Below are 26,016 nucleotides of genomic sequence, written 5' to 3'. Positions count from 1 at the left end.
TTACAATAATGAAGAAATGCCTTCCATTAAGGGGAGTTTACTCTGGTGGCCAGTCACTCTCTTCCCTAAGCTAGGGAGCCCAGTCTTGTGGCCACATGTCTATGCACATGCATGGCTGGTGGGCATATTGCTTGTAATTTAATAACAAAGATTCCCTGCCTGTACGGGCCAGTCTTGACAGACTCTGGGGTTGTGCGCCCATCTCACTTAAGAGGCCAGGGGCCAGCGCTGTCCGGAGACACTTCCGGGTCACGTGGCCAGCGTGACATCGCTGCTCTGGCCAGAGCCAGAGCCAGAGCCGCACACGGAAACGCCGTTTACCTTCCAGCTGGTAAGCGGTCCCTATTTATCTACTTGCACCCGGAGGTGCTTTCGAACTGCTAGGTTGGCAGGCGCTGGGACCGAGCAGCGGGAGTGCACCCCGCCGCAGGGATTCGAACCGCCGACCTTTCGATCGGCAAGCCCTAGGCGCTGAGGCTTTAACCCACAGCGCCACCTGCGTCCCCTTTTATATATACCTACCCATCATCTAAAGGGACGCGGGTGGCACTGTGCTGTAAACCACCGAGTCTAGGGCTTGCCGATCGGAAGGTCGGCAGTTTGAATCCCCGCGACGGGGTGAACTCCCGTTGTTGGCAGTGATTTTACTTTCTTGGGTTCCATGATCACTGCAGATGGTGACAGCAGTCACAAAATTAAAAGACGCCTGCTTCTTGGGAGAAAAGCAATGACAAACCTAGACAGAGTCTTAAAAAGCAGAGACATCACCTTGCCGACAAAGAAGGCTGATCGCCAAAGAATTGATGCTTTTGAATTATGGTGCTGGAGGAGTCCTATGGACTGCAAGATCAAACCTATCCATTCTGAAGGAAATCAGCCCTGAGTGCTCACTGGAAGGACAGATCCTGAAGCTGAGGCTCCAATACTTTGGCCACCTCATGAGAAGAGAAGACTCCCTGGGAAAGACCCTGGGAAAGATTGAGGGCACAAGGAGAAGGGGACGACAGAGGACAACGAGATGGTTGGACAGTGTTCTCGAAGCTACCAGCATGAGTTTGACCAAACTGCGGGAGGCAGTGGAAGACAGGGTTCCTGGCGTGCTCTGGCCCATGGGGTCACGAAGAGTTGGACACGACTAAACGAATAAACAACAACATAGCAGGGGTGGGGAACTTGTGGCCTTGCAGATGTTGTGGGCCTCCAACTCCCGTTAGAGCCAGCCAGCATGAGAAATGTTCAGAGCTGTTGGGAATTGTATTCCAGCAACATTGCAGGTTAGTCACTGCTACTCTGTGGGCCTCAGAGTATATAGACATAGACATGAATAAAAGGAAACTGAAAGTCTCTGGTAAAATGTCTTCATTCAGTTTGCAAACTTTTGTTTTATAGTGTGTCATATACAATGTGTGATAGCAGGTTGAGAAGGTCTGCATGTGACCCTTGCACGAAATATGAGCAAGATATTTCCCGTAGTTATGGGAGCTACAAGAGGGAGAAGACCACCTGAGGTTCTTTTAAGCAGAACGTTTGTTTCAACAGTAGACACAATCTGTCATAGAGAACAAAACAGTGACAGATCCCAGTTTTTTTTAAAAAGGAAGAATTTGGATGGATTTCAAGAGAACCAAGAGAAAATATTGAAGGGGGAAAAAGCAAACAGAAATGAAACTTGTGGACTGGCTTAGTGCATGTGCATTTTTAAATGGCCTCTTTTAGCAACACCCTTTTGTTCCTCTTGCTCGTATTTCCTAATCCCCAAATGCAATCCAAATGTGTACAGTGGTGCCTCGCAAGACGAAAAGAATCCGTTCCGTGATTCTGTTCGTCTAGCGGTTTTTTCGTCTTGCGAAGCAAGCCCATTGATGGCTTAGCGGATTAGTGCTATTAGCGGTTTAGCGGCTTAGTGGATAAGCAGCTTAGCGGCTTAGAAATAGGGGGGGAAGGGGGGGGAAGTTGGAAAAAATCGCAAGATGTTTCGTCTTGCGAAGCAAGCCCATAGGGAAATTCGTTTTGCGAAGCGCCTCCAAAACGGAAAACCCTTTCGTCTAGCGGGTTTTTCGTCTTGCGAGGCATTTGTCTTGCAGGGCACCACTGTAAGTGCATTCAGTCACAATGTTGTTTTTTGTTTCCCATAGTTTGCCCATTCCTAACCCCTCAGAGTAACTTACTACTGTAGTAACTGTACTATAGCCGTAGTAAAAATAATTTACTGTTGCTGTTTTTGTTGTTGCTATTGCTGCTATGGTGGTTGTTGTTGATGATTATGATGATGAGGTATCACCAAAGGGTGCAATCCCAGAACCTGTTAGGTCAGGGGTCAGCAAACTTTTTCAGCAGGGGGCCGGTCCACTGTCCCTCAGACCTTGTAGGGGCCCGGACTATATTTTTTTTTGGGGGGGGGGAATGAACGGATTCCTATGCCCCACAAATAACCCAGAGATGCATTTTAAATAAAAGGACACATTCTACTCATGTAAAAACATGCTGATTCGCGGACTGTCCGTGGGCCGGATTTAGAAGCTGATTGGGCCGGATTCGGCCCCTGGGCCTTAGTTTGCTTACCCATGTGTTAGGTCAATGTTAATGTTAGTGGATTTGATGTACTTTACCTGTTGTTCTTCGGTTTGTTTGTTTTTTCATTCTGTTGATGACGCACGGAGGTGTAAATGGAGACAAGAACCTAATAGTGTATCAGCCCCCTGCCCCGCCATTCTGGGATCTCCTGCTCAAATTGTCTTCGTAAGCTGGCCTTGTGCTATGTACCAGCAGAGAATAAATGCCCATAAACAAGGTTTCCACCATTCTCCAATCCTTACCCTCCATAAGCAGCCTCAACTCACATTGTCTTTCTTTCCCATATCTGCAACAGAGAGATAGACTCAGAGCAAGTTCTTAACTCAGTGGTAGGGCTTCTGCCTTGTTCGTAGAAGGTCCCAGGTTCAGTATTCTGCATCTCCAAGTAGGTCTGGGAGAGATTCCTGCCCCAAAGCCTGGAGAGCCCCTGTCAACCAGTTTAGACAGTACTGAGCTAGATGGATGGACCAGTGTTCTGACTCAATGTAAAGTGACTTCCATATTTTCCTAAACTCAGTTGCATGTTGTGTTACAGAAGTTAAGCATTGGCTGTAGTCTTCCTGTTCAGAGGGAAAAGGCAACATGGGCACAACAGGGTTTCAGGGCTTTGTGTTTAGCCTCGCCACTGAGATCACATTAACTACCTCCGACCCACCTACAGTGAGTGGGAAGAGCCTTTGGTATTCATGAAGGCTCCCTGTGTGATGGTGAAGATCTGGGCTTTCAGTTGCAGAGGGAGTTTCCATGGATATGCAATGCTCCCTGCTAAAGAAGTCCCCCTCCCTTCATAACAAGAGCTGGGAGAATCTTTTGACCTTGGGATGTGCATGAAATGCTCAGCTCTGTTGCCTCTTCTGTCCGGAATGATATGAACATTGGGCTTCCCTCAGGAAGGAAAAGTGGGAGAGAAACAATAAATGGAGTGAATAAAATCTGGGCAGTGCTGTTCCTCCCATTAGCTCCTTCACCCTTGCTTGCTTTCTGTGGGAGAAATTTGGTGGAATTGGCATCATAAAACCCACATAAAAATGGGTGGGTAGCAAAGCTTTCTACCCTTTTGATCATAGAATAATGAACGAAGCGGGAACAGTGACACAGAAAGATGCAGATTCTATAGACTGCCAAATTACTGTGAACTTTGTGTTTCTTTCTTTCTTTCTTTCTTTCTTTCTTTCTTTCTTTCTTTCTTTCTTTCTTTCTTTCAGGGGTTAGCTGCATTATTAGCTACTTTATTATGTAGCACCTTAATTAAATCATGGGCTGGAATGATCAGATCAAGTGTTTTTGGTTTTATTGTGTCTTCAGCAGCTTTTACCTATATTCATTAAGCAAATGCCTCGTTTTATAAACAGGGAGGAAAATTATTTTTGCTCACTCGTCAGTTGAAGTATTCTAGTTAGCGCTTATCATGGTATGCGGTTCCCCTGTGCCTTAGAATAATTGGGGGCCGGGGTGCAGGTGGTGGGGAGGGGAGAGGGCTGAATAAATCAGCAAGGTTTCTCACTGTGAAATAGCTTCACTCTGAAGTTCATAGTCCTTTTAGCAAGACAAGAGGCTGAATCAGGGTGGCCAGATGCCTCTTTCCTTCTTTGGAGGCATCTCCTGCTAACAGCCCCAGAATGCCATGCTGCAGTATTCCACACCAACCTAGCAATTGGCATACTCCCATGGCAGGATGCATTACTCCATGTCACCAGGATCATACCGCCCAGGTTTGAACAAAGCGGACTGTGCAAGAACTGCCTGCAGATTCCTTCAAGGGCCGCCTTTTCCCATGAAGCCTTTGATAAACAAATCTTCTTTCCCCCATGTTTGTCCCTGCCCCACTTTCCCTCCCCTTGTCTGTTGTCTCTCCCCTGTGTCTGTTTCTAGATAGCAAGCCACTTGGGCCAGAGACCGGTCCTCTCATTCTTTGTAAGGTGTGTGGGAGGGATCAGGGTGGTCCGATATTAAATTAGAAATTAAATTCAAATGGGACCCTGACTTTTCTGAAAACATCTGGTTCATGAATAGGCGAGGATTGTAAACAAACTTGAACCTCATTATTCAGGTTACAGCTTGTCTGTTCTCAGCCATAAACCTGCATCTCTCTACCACTCCACAGGTTAGCTTTCAGCTCAGTTCAGCTTGGCTCCTCCTTCCACAGCAAAACTTTGGGCTGACTACAAAAGCAGGCTTTTGCTGTGGATGGGTGGGGCTCCTGATCATAGCCAGGGTGGGGCAGAGGAGCATTGTGATTGGCCCAGCCTCTTCCAGGGTTCTTGTACATGGGTGGTGCTGTAGAAATGAATCAAATGTACAGAGCAGGGGGCGAAATCCCTTCAGTGCTGGTAGTCTGTCCTAAGGCAAAATGTCTGACTGTGATGCAAGATGCATCCGCTAGACCTTCTTCAGATTTAGTGCAATAATAGTTACACTTCTGAAAGTTAAATTAATTAAAAAGAATGATGCAGTTATAGGAGAGGTGTTATTTTTGTTGCACAGGTGTTGATGAAATTTTCATTGTGAATAATTGATGTGGCTATTTAATATGAAAGAATATATTTGGGGAAAATAGCAGTTGCCATTTATAGGTGTCTGTGTGGGCTTGTTGCAGACCTATCGTTAAAAATCTTTGACATTCCAGATTAGCTTAACTGTGGACTTAGGAAGCAGGTGGAGACATAGCTGGCAGTTACCTATGGAATAAAGGATCAAAAGCAAGCATGTGGGAGAAATTGGTTTGGTCCCCATTTTTCAGCAAACAGGTCTAATTTGCAGTGTTTTGACTAAAACATTTTCAAAAATGCAGGCATCAGGTAGGACTGCAAACCTCTACAAATTTGCAATGTAGTTTCAGTTCAAAACTGTGTGCACAAAAGGTGTAGGGTTTTTTTTTAGGGGGGGGGGTGTCCAACTATGTATTTAGAGTAAAATGCATGCAATAATGCTTGTTTTAGGGGAAATTCATACAGTATAAATGTGATTTATGTGGGTGCGTTTAATCTGCAGAATTGGGATAGAATGGACACCTTGATTGAAAATATGTGAAACTGACACAGAACGGAAATACACTGGTACCTTGGGTTAGGAACTTAATTTGTTCTGGAGGTCCATTCTTAACCTGAAACTGTTTTTAACCTGAGGTACTACTTTAGCTAATGGGCCTGCCGCCGCACCGTCAGCGCATTATTTCTGTTCTCATCCTGAAGCAAAGTTCTTAACCCGAGGTACTACTTCCAGGTTAGCGGAGTCTGTAACCTGAAGCGTCTGTAACCTGAAGCATCTGTAACCCGAGGTACCACTGCAGTCGAACCCTAATGGCATGCAGAGATAACGTGCACCCATGATTTAGGAGTGGACCACAAAATCGTGAACATCTACCCTCTCTCATTCACAAATTCCCTCAAGCTTCCTGTATCATAGATCAGCATGGCAGGTAACACTGCCTGGTTGAAAGACTTCAGTTCAGGACTCTACTGGGCATTTCCATGCCCTTCTCACAACCTATAAACTGCGGTTATGCATTACATCTGCCCCAGCCCATGAGGTAGCACCATTACAGTGTTTCACCATGACCTCTGAATGCAATATAGGCAATAGGAATATGCGGCTTAATTGAAAAGACTTTGGCAAGGATCACTGGGAAGTGTATTGAATGTGTGAAAGGCACTCTGCGTATGCGGCAGGATGGTGAGTGAAACCTTGAACTCCCACTGTCAGCAAATACACCCCATTATCTGGCATTCTCTGGGACTCTGAGGTTAAAATTTGGCAAGAACGTTTGCGGACCTATCCTGATGTTATGTTCATGAATCACGGTTTCCTAAGCTTAAAAATAACTCTCTTTATTGCAGGAAAAGCACAGCATTTTATCAATAGCCTATTAGTGCCACCTAGTGTTCTCGATTTCCTTTACACTGTTGCTGCTGCTTAAGAAAAAAATTGATTCAGCCATTATAAATCGGCAGACTTCTTATTTCACACAAAAGGCATGCACTAATTTGCTGTCCAGCTGGAGCACGGATAGGTTTGCCCTCAGGTTTCCTTATTTCATCATAATCACTGTCTCTAGTTCCTTCCTCACTCGCAGAAATCATTTGCTATTGCTGTGCAGGCTTTCAGCACTTGTAAGCAGCATAGCTCTGCATAAAGTCCTGTATTATCATTTATCAATGCTTTCATTTGTTAAGGTATTTATTTGTGCACAGGGGATCCAGACACATCGCTGTGCTAGTGCCATGCTGTTTCAAGAACGCTGAACTGTTTACTCTCTACTAACCTTAAGCATAGCTGGCCATCCAAAGCAGGGATGACTCACCCACCCCACCCCGCCCAGTCTGGGGACATGATCCAGCCTCCCCACAAGCAAATTTTTGCTCACCTCCTAAGACCTCACCGATTTTGCCAGTGGCAGCAAAAAGAAAAGCTCAAGTAAACATTACCTGATGCGAATGCAAATTGCACCCTCCCCAGTCATCAGAGCGATCTTTTGATGAGCAGAAAAGGGTTGATAACTCCTTTCCTTGGCTGAGCTGCACAGATAAGCGGAGAGGAGAGGGCAGCTGTGTGTCTCATGCATGTGTGCGGTATCTGCAGGTGAGAGAGAATGGGCTGGCTGGCCAAACCCATTTTTAGTTGCACTCACCAATGCCATACAGTCCATGGGAGATTAGCCAAGGGTGAATGTGGACCCTGGGCCAAAAAAATAAATAAAGACTAGTCCCTTCTGCTCCAGACAGACACTCTTAAAAGTGAGTGCCGGAGATGAGCAAGAGGAGTTAAAAATAATAATGAGTGTCTTGGTTTTTCTCAGGAACCACAACACAGAAGACATGTGTGCAGTTCCGGTTCAATTAGTTGGCATATGCACTGAAAACATGTAGAAAGGGTTTGCTGTTGCAGGCTTTCAGTAATTGGTGTGTATAAACTACCCAAAGCAACGAACCATACAGGCTCTCTTCTCTGTCTTGTATTTTCTCCTGGTGAGCTAATTTTAGAAGCTATGGCCCTGACAGGTGCAGTTCGTACGTTACAAGCCTCCCTGAATCCCCAGCGTCAGTGATGCTTTCCTGTCCCTTGTTGTGGGACCAAGATGTGGACTCACTGTCATGGTTTGAAAAGTCCCTAGAGAAGGAGGGAGGTAGAAAAGAAAGCAAGAGAGGTTGCAGCAATAACTGCTTACAGTGGTAGTGAAGTGTTTTCCACTCAAGATTAGATCGGGCTTCTAAATTAATGCTTAAGAGACTTTTATTTCTCCCGATGCTTTAGAGGCATGGCATATTTATTTGTTCCCCTTTTTCGCTTAGTTTGCAGTACTCCGCCTGTCAACATGAAAGTGCAGCCAGTGAACAGAACTGCCTTGCTGGTGACGTGGAATCAACCGGAGATGATCTACCACCCTCCCATTATGAACTATATGATTTCCTACAGCTGGGCTAAAAACGAAGATGAAAAGGAAAAAACCTTCACCAAGGACAGCGACAAGGACCTGGTAAAAACCACAGTATCGGAAGTTGCCATTAGCGTTAAGATAGCCTTACTGTGTGTTTCCTCAGTAGACGGCTGGGAGATGAATTTCTTGGGTCTTAAGCTGAATGGATGCTTTCTGCCTAACTCCTTTTAACACACATACGGTGTTTGTTGGTATCTGTGCACTGTTCCACAACTTCAAAACATCTGAATCTGATTCTTGGTTTGTATAGGTATAGGAGGAATGGCCAAACACCTTCGTCTTCTTGTATTGCACTTATACCTCTATGGGGAACGACCGTAGGGTCAGGGATAGAGCATCCGCTTTGCATTCAGAAGGTCCCAAGTTCAACCCTGCCATCTCCAGGACCAGAAGAGAACCCTGCCAGAAACCCTGGAGAGCCACTGCTAGTCAGTGTAGATAATACTAAATGGAGCAGTGAACTGATGCATTATGAAGCAGCTTCCTAACCCTTCAGCTTGGAAACAAGTTAAGCTTGATGATGGAAGGAACTTGCTTCCCTGCATGTTGCTTCATACTAAGAGATCTGTGACCCTCTGGATGTTGCTGGACTCCAACTCCCACCATCCCTGACCATTGGCTGTGCTGGCTGAGGGTGATGGGAGTTGGGAGTCCAACAACATCTGAATGCCCATAGGTTCTCCATCCCGCTTTATGGCAGAAGTTGCAAATCCCTCTAATGGTCCTTATTGTGAATAGGAGATGAGCTATATTCTGAGGTTGTTCATGTTAGCACATCCTTTGCTCATTCACAGGATTTGGCCTTTGGAGCCGGCTATACATGTAGTATATGTACCTTTGTAATGGGTGGCTAAAATTTGAGAAGAGACATAAGCCCAAATCGGAGCACTCTATATGGATTGGAATATTGGTCTAGCACTTAAGGTGGGATCTACTTGGCATTCAACTTGCTGCCCAAGCAGAGGCAAGCGATAACTGTACAAGCCTTTAAAATTCCATGTGTCTAGAATGAAAGTGACATATTCCATTTTGAAAGGGCTCAGTTTATTGTTAATCAAAGCAAGCTTCTGGAATAATGAAATCAGTAATTGTATATGCACATAAAAATGCAGCCGCAATGAGTGAAATTTCTAATGACAGTTATCTTTTCTCCTCCTTTGCAACTACACACTCCTTGGGTACCATTCAATCAGTTTATAGAATAATACATGTCTTATTCTCCCTTAGATTGAGGTTCTTTTACTTAATTTCCATTTATATTTTCAATTTCCCCCCACTAGAAGTTGTTATCTGGGTCACGTTAGGGAGTGATGTGCTTCATGAAATCAGAAAGCAATCTTCTGAAAGGTGCCCAAGGTTAGGGCTGTATTATAATCTCAAACTTGTCATCATTTCGCACTCTTAAGGGAGATTATTCCCCCACCCTCCTACCCCCATTTCTAATTAGTAAAAAGAACAGAGTGCATTAATCAGGAAAGAATATCTACTTACAAACATAGGGTGTAGTCCCCCAGGAATGGCTGTTGCACAATTTCCATTCATTTTCATTGCTTTAGAATTGATTGCTTAGCTATTACAGATGCTATAATAATTGGCACTTTAGAATCATGATTTCCAGCCAGCATCAATCTGTGGCCAAGAGGATGGCTGCCTAACTGGACAGGGGAGGGGGGTGGTTTTGTTTTTTTACCCCCTGCGCTTCTCAGCTGCTTCTCCATGTGTATTTTCCTCCCTGTGCCTTCTCAGTCTTGTTCTTCTAGAACTATTTGGTGGGCTGGAGATGGGGGCGGAGAGAATGATTTACATGGGGAGAAAGGCACACACACTCTCTCTCCACCAGCTTACTCTATGAAAATGTCTGCCCAAACAATCCACATCACAATTGCATGGGAGATGGATAAGTGGTTTGTTTTTGAAACTTTTTGGGCGGCAAGAAGTAATGGAGCCTTGAAAAGGAAAGGATATATTTTATGCCTGCCCATCTGCAGGAGCAAATAGGTTTCCCCCCCCCCCCACCCTTGGGTCTTTGGGGCAGATTAGAAAATGGTAGAATATTCAACCATGAGTAAAATACCAGTGATAAAAGAATGCCTAACCAGGAGTCTTCCTGTAGATGAAGAAAATGAGGAACTTAGCAGGAATGGAATTTCAGGGGGAAGTGGGGGGGGGGGGAGGCTTCAGCTCTTGTGTTCTGAGGGCCTTCTGACCTTCCAAAGCGACCTGACATGACGTGTGAACCAAGGATCCAGTGAAAAAGTCCTCAATTTTTTAAAACCAGCTTAAACACTAGTTTTAGGGAATGTTCTAGTTTTCACATGGTCCGTCTCCAGGTAAACTTCTGATGAGTGCATGACTCAAAGAAAGCCTTCTGATTTCTTGACAAAAAGAAATTCTGCAAGAGCAACTAGAATAATCTTTCCATTGTGCCTAGCGAAAGCAAACTTTTGATTACACAGACAGGGATTTCATGTGGTTAACAGACACCCAGCACACGTCAGCTTTTTCTGATGAGGCCTGTCCTGGCTTTTGAGTCACGTTGAGGCTAGCCAAGTCAGAAGGTCACACAGACCTTTAGTAGCTGATACATTATGACAATATGACAAAGGGACAGAAATCTGGAGCCTCCATACTTTAAAAATTCTGTTTACCAGCTTGCTTTTATCGTTTTATTTTTGGAAAATTTGTAAATCATTTGCTGTATTTGACTAAAAGCCATTACAAATCCAGTTACAAAACTCTGGTATCTCTTCAGATCGTATAAATATTTGTAAATGCTTTTTGGTCCCCTTAGGGCAGGGATGGGCTAGGGAACCTGTGGTCTTCAACATGTTTGTTAGACTCTAGCTCCCATTATCTGTGACAAGTAGCTGTGGTGGCCTGGGGCTGATGGGAAGTGGAATCCAACAGCATTTGAAGGGCTACATCCAGCTCTTCAAGCCTCTCTTTCTGACCCTCAGGAATCTCTGCAAGGCCAGACCTCGTCCCCACCCACATCCCCTATTGGAGCTGCTTTGAATGTTTTTGCCTGGCTGGAATATGTCCTTGAATTTGACAGTGTGGGAAGGTTGTCCAGAAGGAAATAATGACCCCTGGGCTTAAAAGGGTTCCCCACCTTAGAACAGAATGATTGAACTTTGTGCATTGTGCATTCCTTCCAGTGACCTAGAAATTTGTATTCTGGGCTTGAGTCACACTCCCCTGTGGCATCTCTGCTTCACAAAGGCAACTGCTAAATGGTAGCTGATCTTTGCCACTGCCTCTTCCTGTGCAGACAGATTCTCCTCTAACACTCTGAAGTCAGGCATGGCTGGGTTATATGATTCCACAGATCCTCTCATCGCTAGTTTCATCTGGTGCCCACTGCTTATTGTAAACAAAGGCTGGTGTTTGCTTCTGCCCCCAAAATTGCATAAATCCTGCAGAATTTGTATGTTCCTCTATGCCTTTTGGCGTTTCTCCTCAACCCATATCCTGCTCCAGGGGGTGGGTTTCTCTCTGATAAGCTTGCCCCTCGTGTAAACTCTCTTCTAAGTTTTCTTTTTGTTTTACAGACTGATCGTTCAGAATCCAGTTGGGAGGGATAAAACTGAATAATATCTATTTTTTTTAAACAGAAAGCCATCATTAGCCATGTCTCACCTGACATCCTTTATCTGTTCAGAGTTCAAGCAGTGTGCCGAAATGACATGCGCAGTGATTTTAGCCAGACAATGCTCTTTAAAGGTAAAAACCATGCAATTATCCTGTTCTCTTGTAATGTACCCTTGGCCAGGGAAAAGTGTGTAGAGTTTAAAGTCGGGGGGAGGGGCGGTCAAGCTGGCATAGTATTTAGGAACAGTGCTTTTATAAAATCACATAAAGTGGAAATGCAATTGAAAGAGAAAACTTTGCTGACATGATTCACAGTATGACAAACCACTGAGTTCATTTCCATCGTCCCAAATTGGGAGAGAGAACTGACCCTTGGCCAGTGCTATTGTTGCAGATCCAGCATGCTTCAGATGCTATATGGATCCCGAGAAAAATAATGGAGTGGGCTAAAAAGTACTTTAAAAAGTTCTTTAAATGTTCTAAAAAAAACTCTGGAAGAGCAAATTTGCAAAATTGTTACTCCTCTTCCTATGGCTAATGCTTGCTGTCATATACCAACCCCAACTATACCAGCTATGTATTGTTATGGGTTTGACATTGCAAATGGGGCTGTGATGTTGAAAAACGTGAAAGTGTTTTTCTTGCAGAGCAAAAGAAAAAAAAAGACCACTGGCATTCACAACAGTGGTCTTGTTCTTATGACCCCGTACTCAGGTTTAGTGACGTGTTCTCACATCTCCTGTGTTTGAAATGTGTTACAATCCCCTTTAAAAGAAAAAAGAAAAAGCTGGTAGCTATCAGAGAGTATATGCCTCTTTGTATTCAAGCAGATCAAGTCATGGGGAGAGCTTAAATATTTTAAAATCATATACACCTCTCAGGAAGGAGAGTTTGATCCTCAAAAATGTCTGCCTGTCTGAAGCTGCAGACACAGAAACACAGCTGGGTATTCAGCCACTCCTATGATATAATCCTGACAATGTTTCTACTGACACAGATGCAGATCCAAACTGAGGCAATTGTGTCAGCAGTAATAATTGAACTTTTAATTCCAGAAACAGAAGCTTGCCTCCCTCGCACAAGGCCGGACTGGGCCCTCAACAGCCATTTTATATTTACACAAGGCCTATCATTTGTGGTGACATCTCCACACATGCCCAGTTACAAGTGTTGACCCCTGACTGCCTAAAGACTGAGGTAGCAGAACTGGGGGGTGGGGAAGGGATAAGAGATAGTTTGACAGGAAAAGCAGGAAAAGTATAACAATAGGAAATTCATTTCATAATCTTGTAGTATGCATTACTGGCTTGTGGGAATGCAGAGCAAGGGTAGGGGACAGTATTTAGAAGTCTCAATTCTCATTCCAAGGAATAAGCTTGTTTATAGTTCCCCTCTGCCTCAATACAAGCTATTGGGAAAAAAATTGATTGGAAAACAGCCATTTCTTTATCTTTGAATCCAGACTATTGGAGCCTTAAAAAATTTTTTTTTACTGTAACTCACCCTGGGATCGTTAGGCTAGAAACTGAAATGATAAAAACATAAAATTATAGTGTTTAATGTTGTTTGAAGCTTAATTCACTTAAATATTACTTTTTCCTTCCCCAGCTAATACTACTCGAATTTTTGAAGGGACCAGGATAGTGAAAACAGGAGTGGTAAGTGACATGAGTCATTGAATTGAATAGAAAAGCATTTTTTTAAAAAAAATACTTCAATGTTCTCTCCAGCAGGTGGCAGCGTTATATAGTAAATGTCCTGATTTAAGTCCTAATTTAAGTCCTGATATACCAGTAAAGGTCCTGATTAAAATTCAAAGAATCAAATGATTTTGATAAAGAGTTCTTTTTTTGTCTTTCATCATTGAATATTAATATTAATTATGATCAATATTAATTATGATCCTAGGACTATGCTGATATGTTTGAATGTGTTAAATTAAGGCAAGTGTAAAATTAAGGCAAGTTAGTGAAACTGGATTTTGAAAATAAATAAATTGGGAAGGTGTTTTTACACTGAATAATATACCAAAAAGCATTGTAATTAATTGAAGGGAACCTGCTGATGTGAATCAAAAGAGTGAGAACATAGTATCACCATTTTATTTTTGGTTTTGTTTAGTCCTGTTTGGAACTGGCTTTTGATAGCAGCCGCACAATCAGCAGTAAAAAGTAAAAAATTCTAAACATCAATGATATGTGCTAGAATGAAGTTTAAAATTCCTTCTATTGCAAGCATAAGATTAATGAAAACTGGGTGAAGCTTTATAATAGGATGAAACTATCAGGGAAGTAAAACTTGTAGGTCTAATCAAACTAATTATTATTTAAATTAATATATTTTTTTTTAAAAATCTACAGACCCTTCTCATACCTTTTCCTTTTCTGCTTGATTGATCTGTTAGACTGTATTCCATTATTTAAAACTGAGGAGTGGGTCATATCCTTTTTTTCTTTAAAAGAAGTAGGTAATGATGTGCCACCAGCTAAACATAATAACATTTTACTATGTGCTAAACATAATGAAAATTGCATCCAAACAAAATTATAATGGAGCAGTAAAATATAGCAAATGCACTACACGGCCCTATGTTTTACTTATTATTTTATATTGGTTGGAGCTGAGTAAAAAATATCTCAACAAAATGGGATTCAATTGGAAATTCCCCAGAGATGCAGAAAAACAATATAGCGTTATTTTAAAGTTTTAAACGTGTCTACGCAAGCCACCTAGAATTATTTTTCAAAATCCCATTTATTTCAGATTCACACAGTGAATCTCTGTGTTGTTTAAGCCTCTGTTGCTTAAACTCACCTGCTGAAAGCAATTGGATTTAGAATAGTTTAACTCTTGAGTAGATCATACCTGCATGCGGGGGGTGGGAGGGAATAAACCCAAATGCCACTGTGAAATTCATTACTATGCCTTCCTTGATCTTAAAGGAGGAAACTATAACTCTGATTCTGATTTGAGCTGGGCCTCAGTCATAACATAGTTGTCTTCAGCCTTCTGTTGTCTTTGTCTTGTGAATCTCTGTGTTGTTTTGCCGGCTAGCTTTAACCACAATTGTTTAAATATACTTGTCTTATTTAAACAGAATAATGGGCAGAATGGAGTGTTTGGAAAGAAAAGGAAATCAAAAGGAAAAAAGAGCCGAGGTAGCATGTCAGGTACCTCTACTGATGCTCTCTCTGCTGTGTTTTCTTCTCTTGTTCCCCCTGGTGATTTCTTCAAGCCTACAGCTTCTCCTGCACCATCAGCCGACATGGCTCCCATCAGTTCTGGATCTTCTACTTGGACTTCCTCAGGCCTCCCCTTTTCCTTTGTATCCATGGCAACTGGAATGGGGCCTTCCTCCAGTGGGAGCCAAGCAACGGTGGCCTCTGTGGTCACCAGCACTTTGCTTGCAGGCCTTGGGTTTAGCAGTAGTGGTATTTCCTCTTTTCCTAGCACCGTTTGGCCAACTCGCCTCCCAACCTCTGCCTCGACCAATAAACAGTCGGCGAGGCCCGTCCTGGCTACCACCGAGGCTTTATCTTCCTCTCCAGCCCCGGAAAGCGATTCCGGCCTCACAAAAGACAATGAAGGCGCAGAGGATGGGGAAAAGGATGAGAAAAGCGAGAGCGAGGATGGGGAGAGAGAGCATGAAGAAGAGAGAGAAAAGGATTCGGAAAAAAGGGAGAAAAATGCTACGACTGAGGCTGCCGAGGTACAGGATAACACTGAAGCTACAGACACCACTCTTGCTCCCAACAGGACTACGGAGGGAGGGAATAAAACCATACCTGATCAAGGGCAAAGCCAAAACATTTTCCCAACAGGTAGGAGTCCCGGACAAGAAGGAGATATGGAAACAGACTCTCAATACGAAACAGTCCCTTCCACCCAAGTGCCACCAGCATACACAAATGAACAATACACTCGAGAAATTCCAATAAGACCAGAGACAGCATCAACGACACCTTTACCAAAAGACAACAGATTTATTACCATTAATCCAGGTGAGTTAACTGTGTAGGTACCAGGGAGGGGAAAATGTGGGTCAGGGGACTGGGAGTGTGTCAGAAATTGTTCATCGCAACAAAATGTCACTGATGCTTTTCGGCTGCTTTTGAAGTGTTGTAGCACCAACATTTGGGTTCATGCTTTCAGGAAACTTCATTACACGTTCTAGCAAACCCTTTTGTAATTACTGTGCTCATGATTGTTTCATACATTAAATTTTTCAGCATGGAACCCAGCATCCCGATCGGGGGTGGCGAAAGAAAGGATAGATGTCATAAACCCTGAATGGAAATAAATAGTTTTTGTGTAGGAGTGTCTGTGTCTTGTGACGATTCTCCACACCTTCCTAAGAAGATTCATCTTGCTTGCATTAGAAGCATCACCCCAAATGTTGCTAGAGAATGGCATAACTGCAATAGGTGTAGGCATACTTTGAACCACATTCAACTCGTATTAAGTAGCCTTGGTTGATTCCACCCATACACCTCCAAAACTTCTTTTCATTTGTGTGTCTTTTATAGAAGCCTGAGTTCATGACTTCACACAACACCCCCTTACCCTGTCCACTTTAATCAGTGTTTGGGTTACTCTAGACAGTTTCCATTTGGCGAACAAGACAAGCAGTCCTCTAGTGCTATTGTCCCTGGTTTCAGAACTGAAAATTCACTCAGTATATGGGCAAATCTACTATGTGAGAAGCTGGGGATGACACCTTCCTCCTGTTGGCTAATTTTAAACTAGGTATCCTGTTTCTCAATTTACTTGCATGCCTGAATTTCTCTCTGTGTAAGTGTGAGTTTGGGTGTGCACCAGTGTTCTGTTTATTGAGCTCAGAGGCTGGTAGATTTCTTCAATTTCTCCTACCAATCTGCTTATGAAGTCTTAATGTAAATTACTGCACTTTTTCTCTCCTGTTTTCTTCCACCCTCTTTTGTCCTTTGCCTCTTTTGCTGTTGTTTTTAGTCACAGGCAATACCGTTAAATAAAACCATATTAAACAATAGTGGGGTGGGAAGGCACAGAAGCTAATAAAAGAGTAAAAGCCATCCTTTAAAAAGCGGAAGTGCAATCCAAGTCAGTTTGGGGAAAACTCAAGAACATAATTTCTGCCAGGTGTATTGTATGTAAAACAAAGGGATATTGGGTGCAACGGGGTAAAAATATATTTTTAAAACCTACAGTTTTGTTTCTCAAATACGTTGTATAGAGGAGGCCTGCCGAAGGAGCAGTAGGGCCACTGGACCACCACTGTGTAAAAGGAGCACTCAAGGATGACAGAATAAATGAGTTCTTTGCATCTGGCTCCACAAAGAGGGTATAGGAAAGAGGCCACACTCCAACAATTCTTCTTGGATGGTGAATTGGAAGAAAAAGTTGCACAGAAGAGATTTTGGAGCAAATTCATTGGTTTTGGGAGGGGTGATTCAACTGGATAAGATGGCATTTGCCCAGGAGTTCTAAAAGAACTCACATTCAAAAATGAAATACTGACTTGGGCGCCCAGCCTCTTTTTTCTGACATTATCCTCCATAGAGCATTTGAAAAGGACTAATGAAGGGCCAGTCTTGCATACATGTACACAAACACACCTCCACATATGATCCTGGAAGCTACATAGTCAGCTAAATGTGACTTGAATTATTGGTCTATTAGTAATATTTTTTAAAATGTTAAAAATGGGTTGTTTAAATACTTGATTGTTAGAGGAGGAGTAATAATTATCCAGTGTGTTCCTGGCAGTGGGAAGAACTCAGTCCCATTTGATTGAATACCTGAGAATCTATGGGGAAACCCCAGAATCCCCCAAAATGGGAAAGGAGCAAATATACTGCTGGATTTTACCACCCACCATGGTCTTATAACTTAGTCCTGTTTGGAAGTTGGCAGTAGGAATATATCGAAGAAAAATTGCATCCATTGAAGAAATGAATGGAAGGAATTGTTCAGAAGTGGCTGATCCATTCCCCATCTGGGGAGACCTAATCCATCCCCTAAGCAATCCCCACCACCAAATGATGCCATTCTTTTTATTGGTTGTAAAAAGAAAATAAAGCAATCAGCCCACTACCCTGATGAAGATATAAATGCCCCCTTCCCCAGTCATAAAGTCATAAAGTCATGAATGGTGATGGGATGATGACCCTCAGCTGATCTGCACATCTCAACTGAGATCGGGGAGTTTTGTGGTTATGTCTTCTGTGTGTGGGAGCGTGTTTGTGCATCCAAAAAAATGCATGTGACAGTGTGGGGTGGTCAAACTCATCACTGACACATGCCCATCAGAAGGTTGGCTGGGAGTGAAAATAGCCCATCAACCAAAAAAAGTTAGCTTCCTCCAGAACAGTTGCAGTTTCCTATAGACCCACAGAGGGGAGACCAGCTTTCCCTGGATAAAGTGACAGTGATGTTATCTGTTTTTTCCTTCCTCTTCTCTACTCATTCAGTAGAAAAGTCAGGAGCTACTTTTTGACAGCTTAGGTTTGTTGATTTGCTTGAAGTTTGTTTTAAAATATTTTCCAACATTCAAGGCATTGTGCAATATTTAAAAACAGCTCAGTGAGATGAAATCACAAAGCAAGTGGCAAGAGATAATGATACAAACATCCCCAAAGTTCCACAAAGACAAAATCGTACACATTAGAGCAGAGTTGGAGAATCTTACCTGTGGTCCCTCAGATGTTGCTGGATTTTGACTCCCATCAGCCTTAGCCAGCATGGCCAGAGGTCAGGGATGCTGGGAGTTGTAGTCCTGCAAAATCTGGAGGGCCACATAGGAGCCCCAAATCTCAACCCTATATAGTGCCTTTCTCCCTCTTCCTTATCTCTTTGTCCTTCAAACCCTAAACAACAACAATAATAATTTTATTATTTATATGCCACCCATCTGCCAGGAGTTTTGAACAGGGGCTTAGGGTACAAGGCAACACTTAGTGCTCCTTTCTCAGCTCACTTCTTTTCCTTCACATACCATCTTGTCTAACTTGAATTATGTCTATCCTGTACCTACATCTGTTCTGCGTACTGTGTTGCTTTCCTTCCTGCTAAATAAATGTTTAGCAATTGTCATACTAATGGTGTGTCTTGTGTTTATTACTTACAAATCTATCTTCCAAGCATTCAGTTTCTCATGCTGGTGAAAGCACTGGTGGTTCAGTAGCTGCTTGGGGCCTTCTCACACAATAAGACCACTGTAAACCTCTGTGCAGTTGAACCTCTGCACACTGCCGATAGGAACAGTTGGTGGTGGTGTGGAAAGAAACCCCATGGTGAGGGCTGACTACATGGAGTGATGAGCTGGTGGCTAGGAAATGGCTCATTGTATGGAGCCATTTTAAGAGCTTTTTTGCTTGGTGAAGCCCATTGCCAGTAACCCCATTTGCATATATAAGCTAAACTATGGATTAGTATAAGCAAATGTGCAGGTTCCCAGAGGGAAGAGCACAGCCACTTTGTTCCTTCTCTGGTTCTGCTGCTGTGAATTGAGCCATAGTTTGGCCTTGTGTTAAATCATGGTTTCTTTCGCTCCAGACAAACCATAAACTGTAGCCAAGATTTGTTCTATGGCTCATGGGTTTGTCTGGAGAAATAAACCAGGAGTCCAGGGGAAAAGGAGAAAAGCAGCTGCAATTGTCAAAATCAAGAGGATTCCCATGTTTGATTTCCAGGTGTACATCAGGAATAGATCACAGTAATCTAGCCAGATTCTCCCCTCCCTATACTCTGCAGGGATTAAACCATGGGTCGGCAAACTAAGGTCTGTGGGCCGGATCAGGCCCAATTGCCTTCTGGATCCAGCCCGCAGACGGTCTGGGAATCGCTGCGTGGGATTCCAGTGCGCACATTCTTTCCCTCTTCCTCTCCCTCACGTGGCAGCGGCACCTCCTCCCTCCCTCCCTCCCTCCCTCCCTCCCTCCTCCTGGCTTCTCCCTGCCCTGCCTAGAGGAAGAAGGGGGCTGGGATTTGTTGGTGCAAGCAGCAGCAGTGCTTGAGCGGCCACCATTTAAAGCAGCCCCTCTCCGGGCCCCTTTCGGGTGCCGCTCATCATCCCTCCACTGCTGCTGCCACCAGCCCCTGCTGCTCGCAAGACACAGGTAAGCAGCCACCGGGGCTCATGGTGCTCTTGCGTCATTTTTCTTCTTCTTCAAAATATAGTACGGTCCCCCGTCCCCCCCCCCAAGGTCTGAGGGACAGTGGACTGGCCCCTTGCTGAAAAAGTTTTTTGACCCCTGGATTAAACCAATAGGTGACTGGACATTGCCTCATTGGAATACTGCCACCTCCCTCCCTTTCTCCCCTATTTATCCTGATATGCTCTGATCTTTTCCCTTCAATAGACATGGTCACCAAGACAATCCTTTGTGTGTTGAGGCTCATTTAGCCTCTGTACCCCTAGGCCTTCAGTGTTGCTGTCTGAATTTCAGTTGTACGGAAAATTTAAAAAAAAAGCAAGCTTGAGGTTGTGCAAAAGCCTTTGGGAATAACCTCATTAGGATAATTAAGCATCTGTGTGGGTTCCCTCTCCCCCCCATTCTCCATATGCGGCAAGAATTATTAAGTTATAATTTCTTGTGATTCGTGAATGTTTTGCACTGCCGCATGTAGGAGCCTGCAATCACTAAGACAGTTTGCATGCAGATAAACAAAAGAAAATCAGACCAGATTTTGCTGGCAGACTGTGTATACACAATATGACACTGTAGAAAAGTGTTGCCAGTCTCAACAGAAAAAAAGGACATACTAAGGTGTAGAGGGAAGCGAGAGAAATACCTGCAACTAAATGGAAAGTAGCGTATGCTGCTGTTTCCTCTCACGTTACAGTGGGTAAAATGCTTCCGCTATTTATACTTGAATGGCTTGTACTGTGCTGGAAACAGTGTGCATTGATTCATTTGCACACAGGGTTTCATGCTCCCATAGGCTCATGTGTGTCCTCTAGTTGAATGGATGGGTGTTCATTGCATGGTGGAATTCTGGTAATACAGTGGTACCTCAGGTTAAGTACTTAATTCGTTCCAGAGGTCCGTACTTAACCTGAAACTGTTCTTAACCTGAAGCACCGCTTTAGCTAATGGGGCCTCCTGCTGTTGCTGTGCCGCTGGAGCCCGATTTCTGTTCTCATCCTGAAGCAAAGTTCTTAACCTGAAGCACTATTTCTGGGTTAGCGGAGTCTGTAACCTGAAGCGTATGTAAGCTGAAGCGTATGTAACCCGAGGTACCACTGTACTGTGTTCTGTGGCGTCTTCCTGTATGTTACTGGAAGAATGAGAAATAAAATGCCTAAAAAGGAAGGGAGAGAATTTTCATTCTGGTACAGAGAAAGGTGACTTCATAACATGTATCATCTGTTATGTTACGTTAACCAAGTGTCCATTCTCGGGAGCCCATTAGGGTGGGCAGACAAACAGAAGTTAATATGCTTACCCGGTGCCCCTGCCCCGATTCCTGTAATATCTTGCCTTAACAGTTTCAAATATTTCTCCTGGCCCAGATTCTGAAATGGATGAAAACTGCTGAATGAGTCTTTCCTTGGGAAAGCAATTGTTATGGAATAAGCTACACATTTCAGTTTGTGGAGAAATGGCTTTTAAAGGGCCGGTGATCATGTTAGGTAGGACTCCCTGAAGCAGATACGCTATAATAATTTTTATTCCTTCCTACTGGGATGCATTCCAAGCCAGTAAAAGGCAAACTGAATTAATTCAGCGGTGACATATGCCACAGGAAAGTGTTTGCATTTCTTAGCAAAACTGGAGTTTCCTCACCCCTACCCCAAAAAAAAAAAAATGGGCAAAGTTACAAAAAGGATATATTATATTTGTCTATTGCTGCTGAGCTGCCTTTGTTTAAAACGGAAAGCTGAAAATGCTGGGTGGCGGTTGTTGTTTTTGTTGTCGGGATGCAGGGAACCAGAACCGTCTGTGTCATTCTGTTAACGTACATTTTCCTTCAGTATTACTCAGCAGGCCACATTTTTATAGGCTTCTCAGTACTGGACCCCTGCTGGTAGCCCAGATGTACTGCGGACCGTCTGCTAGCACTGAGCACCACCAGTTACTTTTGCTGGTACTTTTGAATACTCCCTTTATATTTGCTGTAAAATACTTTTAAGATTTGCTTTTAAAAAGCAAATGTTCAAATGTGGATTTCTATTCAAATGTACTATTATGCTTCCACCTCTCCTGGTGCTCTGGGACAGCTCTTTCTCTCCCCTTCCTCTTTTTGTAGATCCAAATTGTTGGTTAAAATGGAATATTTCTTCCCAAATAATAATGTATAATAATATGTCAGTAGTGCTAACTACTAAAGTCTTAAGCTAGACACCTTTTCCTCTGTTGCCACTGGCTGTTGCTGTCACATAAGAAGAGATCAGACCAAAAGGCAGGCTCGTCCGGTACATTATCCATGCATGCAATGCAAGACACCTAATTAGGCCTTGGTGTTGGACTTGGAACTGAAATTTGCTGGTTTGAATGCCTGCTCATCCATGAACTTTCTAGGTAATCATGATCAAGCCACTGTATCCCAGTGTCTGTTGCCCATATTGTAAGAATTATTTCTGCTTTCATGTTGCAGTAATTACGCCCAGTCACATAAGACAAATGTGCTAAAAATCTGTAAAGCGTTCTAGAAGTGCTGTGTAAATGTATAAAGAGACATGGGTTTACTGTTCCCAGTTTAATCTTGTGAAGTCTGCTGTGTAGCATTCTAGAAATCTAACACACACAAAATAAGAATGTCCTGTATGCAGGTTTCCATCCCATTGGCCAGGAGCCCAAGATGCTAAGTGGTGCCACAAACTTGACAGTGATCACTTCTGCTGCTTATGGTGGCTTGTTTATAGTCCTTTTGATGCATTTGCTTATTCTGATTGTGTTCATTCAATAGATCTTGAGGGATGTCTTGACACTGGCTATTTGGACATAATACTGGCCATAACCAAATTAGCTTCTGCACATCCCCACTTCACTTCTCCCTTCCTGCAGTAAGGAGACAATTCATTGAGTGTTGGCTTAGTGTTGTGTCCAAACCAAGGCTCACATTATTGACCCTTGGGTCCCTTCCAATTCTATGATTCTTTGAGGTTTACTCTCCTTCCAAACAAACTACAGTCAGGAATCCAAGAACAAATTTTGCCTTCCCGATCAGGATTTGTTTAGGAAACTGGTCTAGCTAACTGACTTAACTATGTTTTATGGCCAGTGTTAAGTGCCATTGTGCCATGCTGGTTGGGGCTGATGGAGTTTGTAGTCCAACAGTATATGGAGAGCCACAGGGACCCCATCGCAGTATTAGGACATCACACTTAAAAACTTTCTGTATGTATTAACAGAGGACCAGCTCGGTAATCCAGATTCTACATCATTGCAAGAGACCCTAATTCTGTGATCATAAAATAGAATAAAAAACTTTATGCTTTGCTGAAGACTAATGAAAGTTCAGTCACACCATAGATTTGCGTAATGGTGTTATGATATCAGCAGTTTAATTTTCAATTCCTTTCTTAATGATCCCTAGCATAGAAATTGCCTTTTTTCGCAGCTGCCACATACTGATCAACATCTTCATCAAGCTATTCACTACAACCCCAAGGTCTTGTTCCTGGTCGGTCACTGCTGGTTCAGACCCCATGAGCATATATGTGAAATTAAAATGTTTTGCTTCATTAAGATGTTTTGTACACTTGTTTACATTGAATTGTGTTTGCTATTTTACCACCCATTCACTCAGTTCTAGAGAGATCCCTCTGGAGTTCTTTTTTTTTTTAAAATCACGCTGAACAATTTTGTATCTGCAAACTTGACTTCCTCAATGCTTACCCCAAACTCTAGATAGTTTATGGAACAAGCACAGGTCCCAATACTGATCCTTGAGGGACCCTACTTTTTTCTTCCCTCCATTGAGAGAACTGTCCATTTTTTCATCCTGTCTGCTTTCTGTTACTTAACCAGTTCCTGATACATAAGAGGGCCTCTCTTCTTGTTCTGTGACTGCTAAGCTTACTCAGCAATCTTGGGTGAGATACTTCGTTGAAAACTTTTTGAAAGTCCAAGTACACGATGTCAACTATATCACCTCTATCTCCATGCTCTCAAAGATCTCTAATGGGTTAATGAGACAGGACTTACTTTTGCAGAAGCTATGCTGGTTTGGATAACATAATTCAAACTGTGAACAGAGATACAAAATATGAACATTGGTAAAATCTTTGCTTTAAGCCATGTAGAAACCTGAGTTGAACTGTGACATATAGGAGAAACTATATGAGGACCCCGTTAGTTCATTCATTTAAATATGTGCAACTGTTTCCCCGTTGTTAGCCTTGTTTAAAGATTTTAGAAATTGTCGACATTGATCTGTGTACTCTCCACATTGTCTTCCATGAAGTTACCCAAAATGTATTGCTTTGAGGCATATATGAACTCAGGTTTGTATCTTTCTACAATAATCTATTGTGAGAATCCAGCAATTTACATCTTCAGAGACATTTCAAACTTCACAGTGAGATACGCTGCAGTCAATGATTGTTTATACAGTACAATGTTGAAATGTTGGGAGGGAGTAGAGGATGAAAACAGTCATGGGCAAAAACTGGGAAAGCTGAAAAAAATATTCATGCACCCAATTCCTATGACCATTTGAAGTTGGAACCTAAAGAATGTTTCATGATAGCAAAACATTCCTATGTAACGCAACTAAGTTTTTGTGTTTCCAGTGTAATTCCTTGCTTCATAAAACACTCATCTTTGTTTTGAAGTCTGGTCTTCACTCATGTGGAAAGAAGTACCATTTTCACTTTGGGCCATTTTATACATTACATTTCCAGGTGTACACAAGAAATGTATTGCATCCACACCAAAAAAGGAAATTGAAAGCAACGAAGATATGTTCACTGTTAGAAGTACCATATCGGGATACTTGTCAGGGAGCCGTAATTGGCTGTAGCTCCTTGCCAAGTGTACGCTTGATGGCAAACTCAGGTTTGCCTCTGTGTAATGTGCACAATGGCCTGCTGTTCAAATTATTTTGTAGGCGTTCAGTTTCTTCTTGCAGTTACTGATTTTGTTGTTATTTGCCATGCAGCAGACAAGAATATTTCCAGTATGGCAACCAGACCTGCTACTGGCAAAATGGAATGGATCATTCCCCTCATTGTAGTCTCAGCCTTGACGTTTGTGTGCCTCATACTCCTTATTGCTGTTCTTGTCTACTGGAGGTGAGCCTTTTTAAAGCATTTTTAAACTCAATGATTGTATGCACTTTTGTGACTGCATTGTGATTTCTCTGCATTCATTGCTTCTTGCAATGCAGGAGATTGGCCTCGATGACTCTTTGGATTCCTTCCAATTCTATGATTCTATTGTTTTTTTTATTTTCATCAAGCTAATCCGATGACAAATACACTAAATACACCTTTGACAATTGATATTTGTTTCCAGGTTTGTGCCATGTAAATAAGCATGGGAATGGGAAGGGCACATGTATGCTGAAAGTTCTGGTTCACTTAAAGTATTTCAGGTAAAGGGGATGAGGAAGACCTCTCCTGAAACCTTGGTGACACCTGGGTCTTGCCAGACTTCAGCTCCCTTCAGACCCAGGCAGCATGGCCAGTAGTCATGCAGGATGGGATTTATATTCCTGCAACATCTGGAGGCTCACACATTGGCTGCCCTTGGCTTATCCCAGTACAGATTTATTTGTTCTGTGCTTGGCGAACTCAGTATATTGTCTGACTAAGTACAAGACAGTTTCATATGTTTAGGCAAATTTGCTGTGAACTGCTGCAGGTACTTCTTGCACTGTGGACCGTGCGCATCTTAAAATAGCAAATATGGGTTCAAGTTGGCTTGTTGTAATAAACTGTAGTGAATATCGTCCAGGTTTTGACATCAAAAGAAGCTGCTTGTGTTTACTTAGATGTAAGTCCCATATGAGGAGGTTTTTCAGTTATGTGTAGTCAGTGCCTAGCAACAGATACTACTGCTACAACAACAATTCAGGAAGAAATATACTGGTGATAAATGAGTGTGTTAGAAATACTATGGCAAATCAAGTGAAATATGGGAAAATACAATAATAAAAAATACAGTGGTATAAAAATCAAATCTACTTTGCTTTCAAAAATATACCAAGGGAACCAAGGGTTTTATCCACAGGGTAGATTCATTGTAATAGGCATGAGTAAATTAGGTTCATTCATTTCACTGGGTCTACTCTGAATAGAACTTAGTTGGCTGCGATCCTTGAATCCCTGTATTGTGATATTGATTTATGTGTTTTCTCCCCTCTTGCAGCCAAGTATATTCTGTTAAATTCTACCATATTCCATGTTGTAGCTAGCCATTGTTTTAGCCAGTTCATGTTCCAGCTTCAGCAGTTACCAGCAGTAAGAAGTTTGGTCTTTGTCAAAAGGT

At 42.7% G+C, this 26,016-nt stretch overlaps 1 protein-coding gene across 4 annotated transcripts in view; it reads left to right on the top strand.

Moving 5' to 3' along the window:
• PTPRG (protein tyrosine phosphatase receptor type G) overlaps positions 1 to 26,016 on the top strand; it is a 559,059-nt gene that overhangs the window by 450,861 nt on the left and 82,182 nt on the right. For 2 of the 4 annotated variants that reach the window (XM_079957945.1, XM_079957947.1), the window contains exons 9-13: positions 7,863 to 8,047; positions 11,623 to 11,731; positions 13,208 to 13,257; positions 14,697 to 15,600; positions 24,686 to 24,818. In XM_079957945.1, coding sequence (XP_079814071.1) covers positions 7,863 to 8,047; positions 11,623 to 11,731; positions 13,208 to 13,257; positions 14,697 to 15,600; positions 24,686 to 24,818 — 1,381 coding nt within the window. The remainder of the gene's footprint in view (positions 1 to 7,862; positions 8,048 to 11,622; positions 11,732 to 13,207; positions 13,258 to 14,696; positions 15,601 to 24,685; positions 24,819 to 26,016) is intronic. The other 2 variants (XM_079957946.1, XM_079957948.1) reach the window with 2 other exon arrangements.

Source organism: Podarcis cretensis, assembly GCF_951804945.1.
Source record: "Podarcis cretensis genome assembly, chromosome: 2".
Taxonomy (NCBI): Eukaryota; Metazoa; Chordata; class Lepidosauria; order Squamata; family Lacertidae; genus Podarcis; species Podarcis cretensis.
Note: the sequence above shows the minus strand (reverse complement) of the source record. Positions and strands in the feature narration are given on the sequence as shown.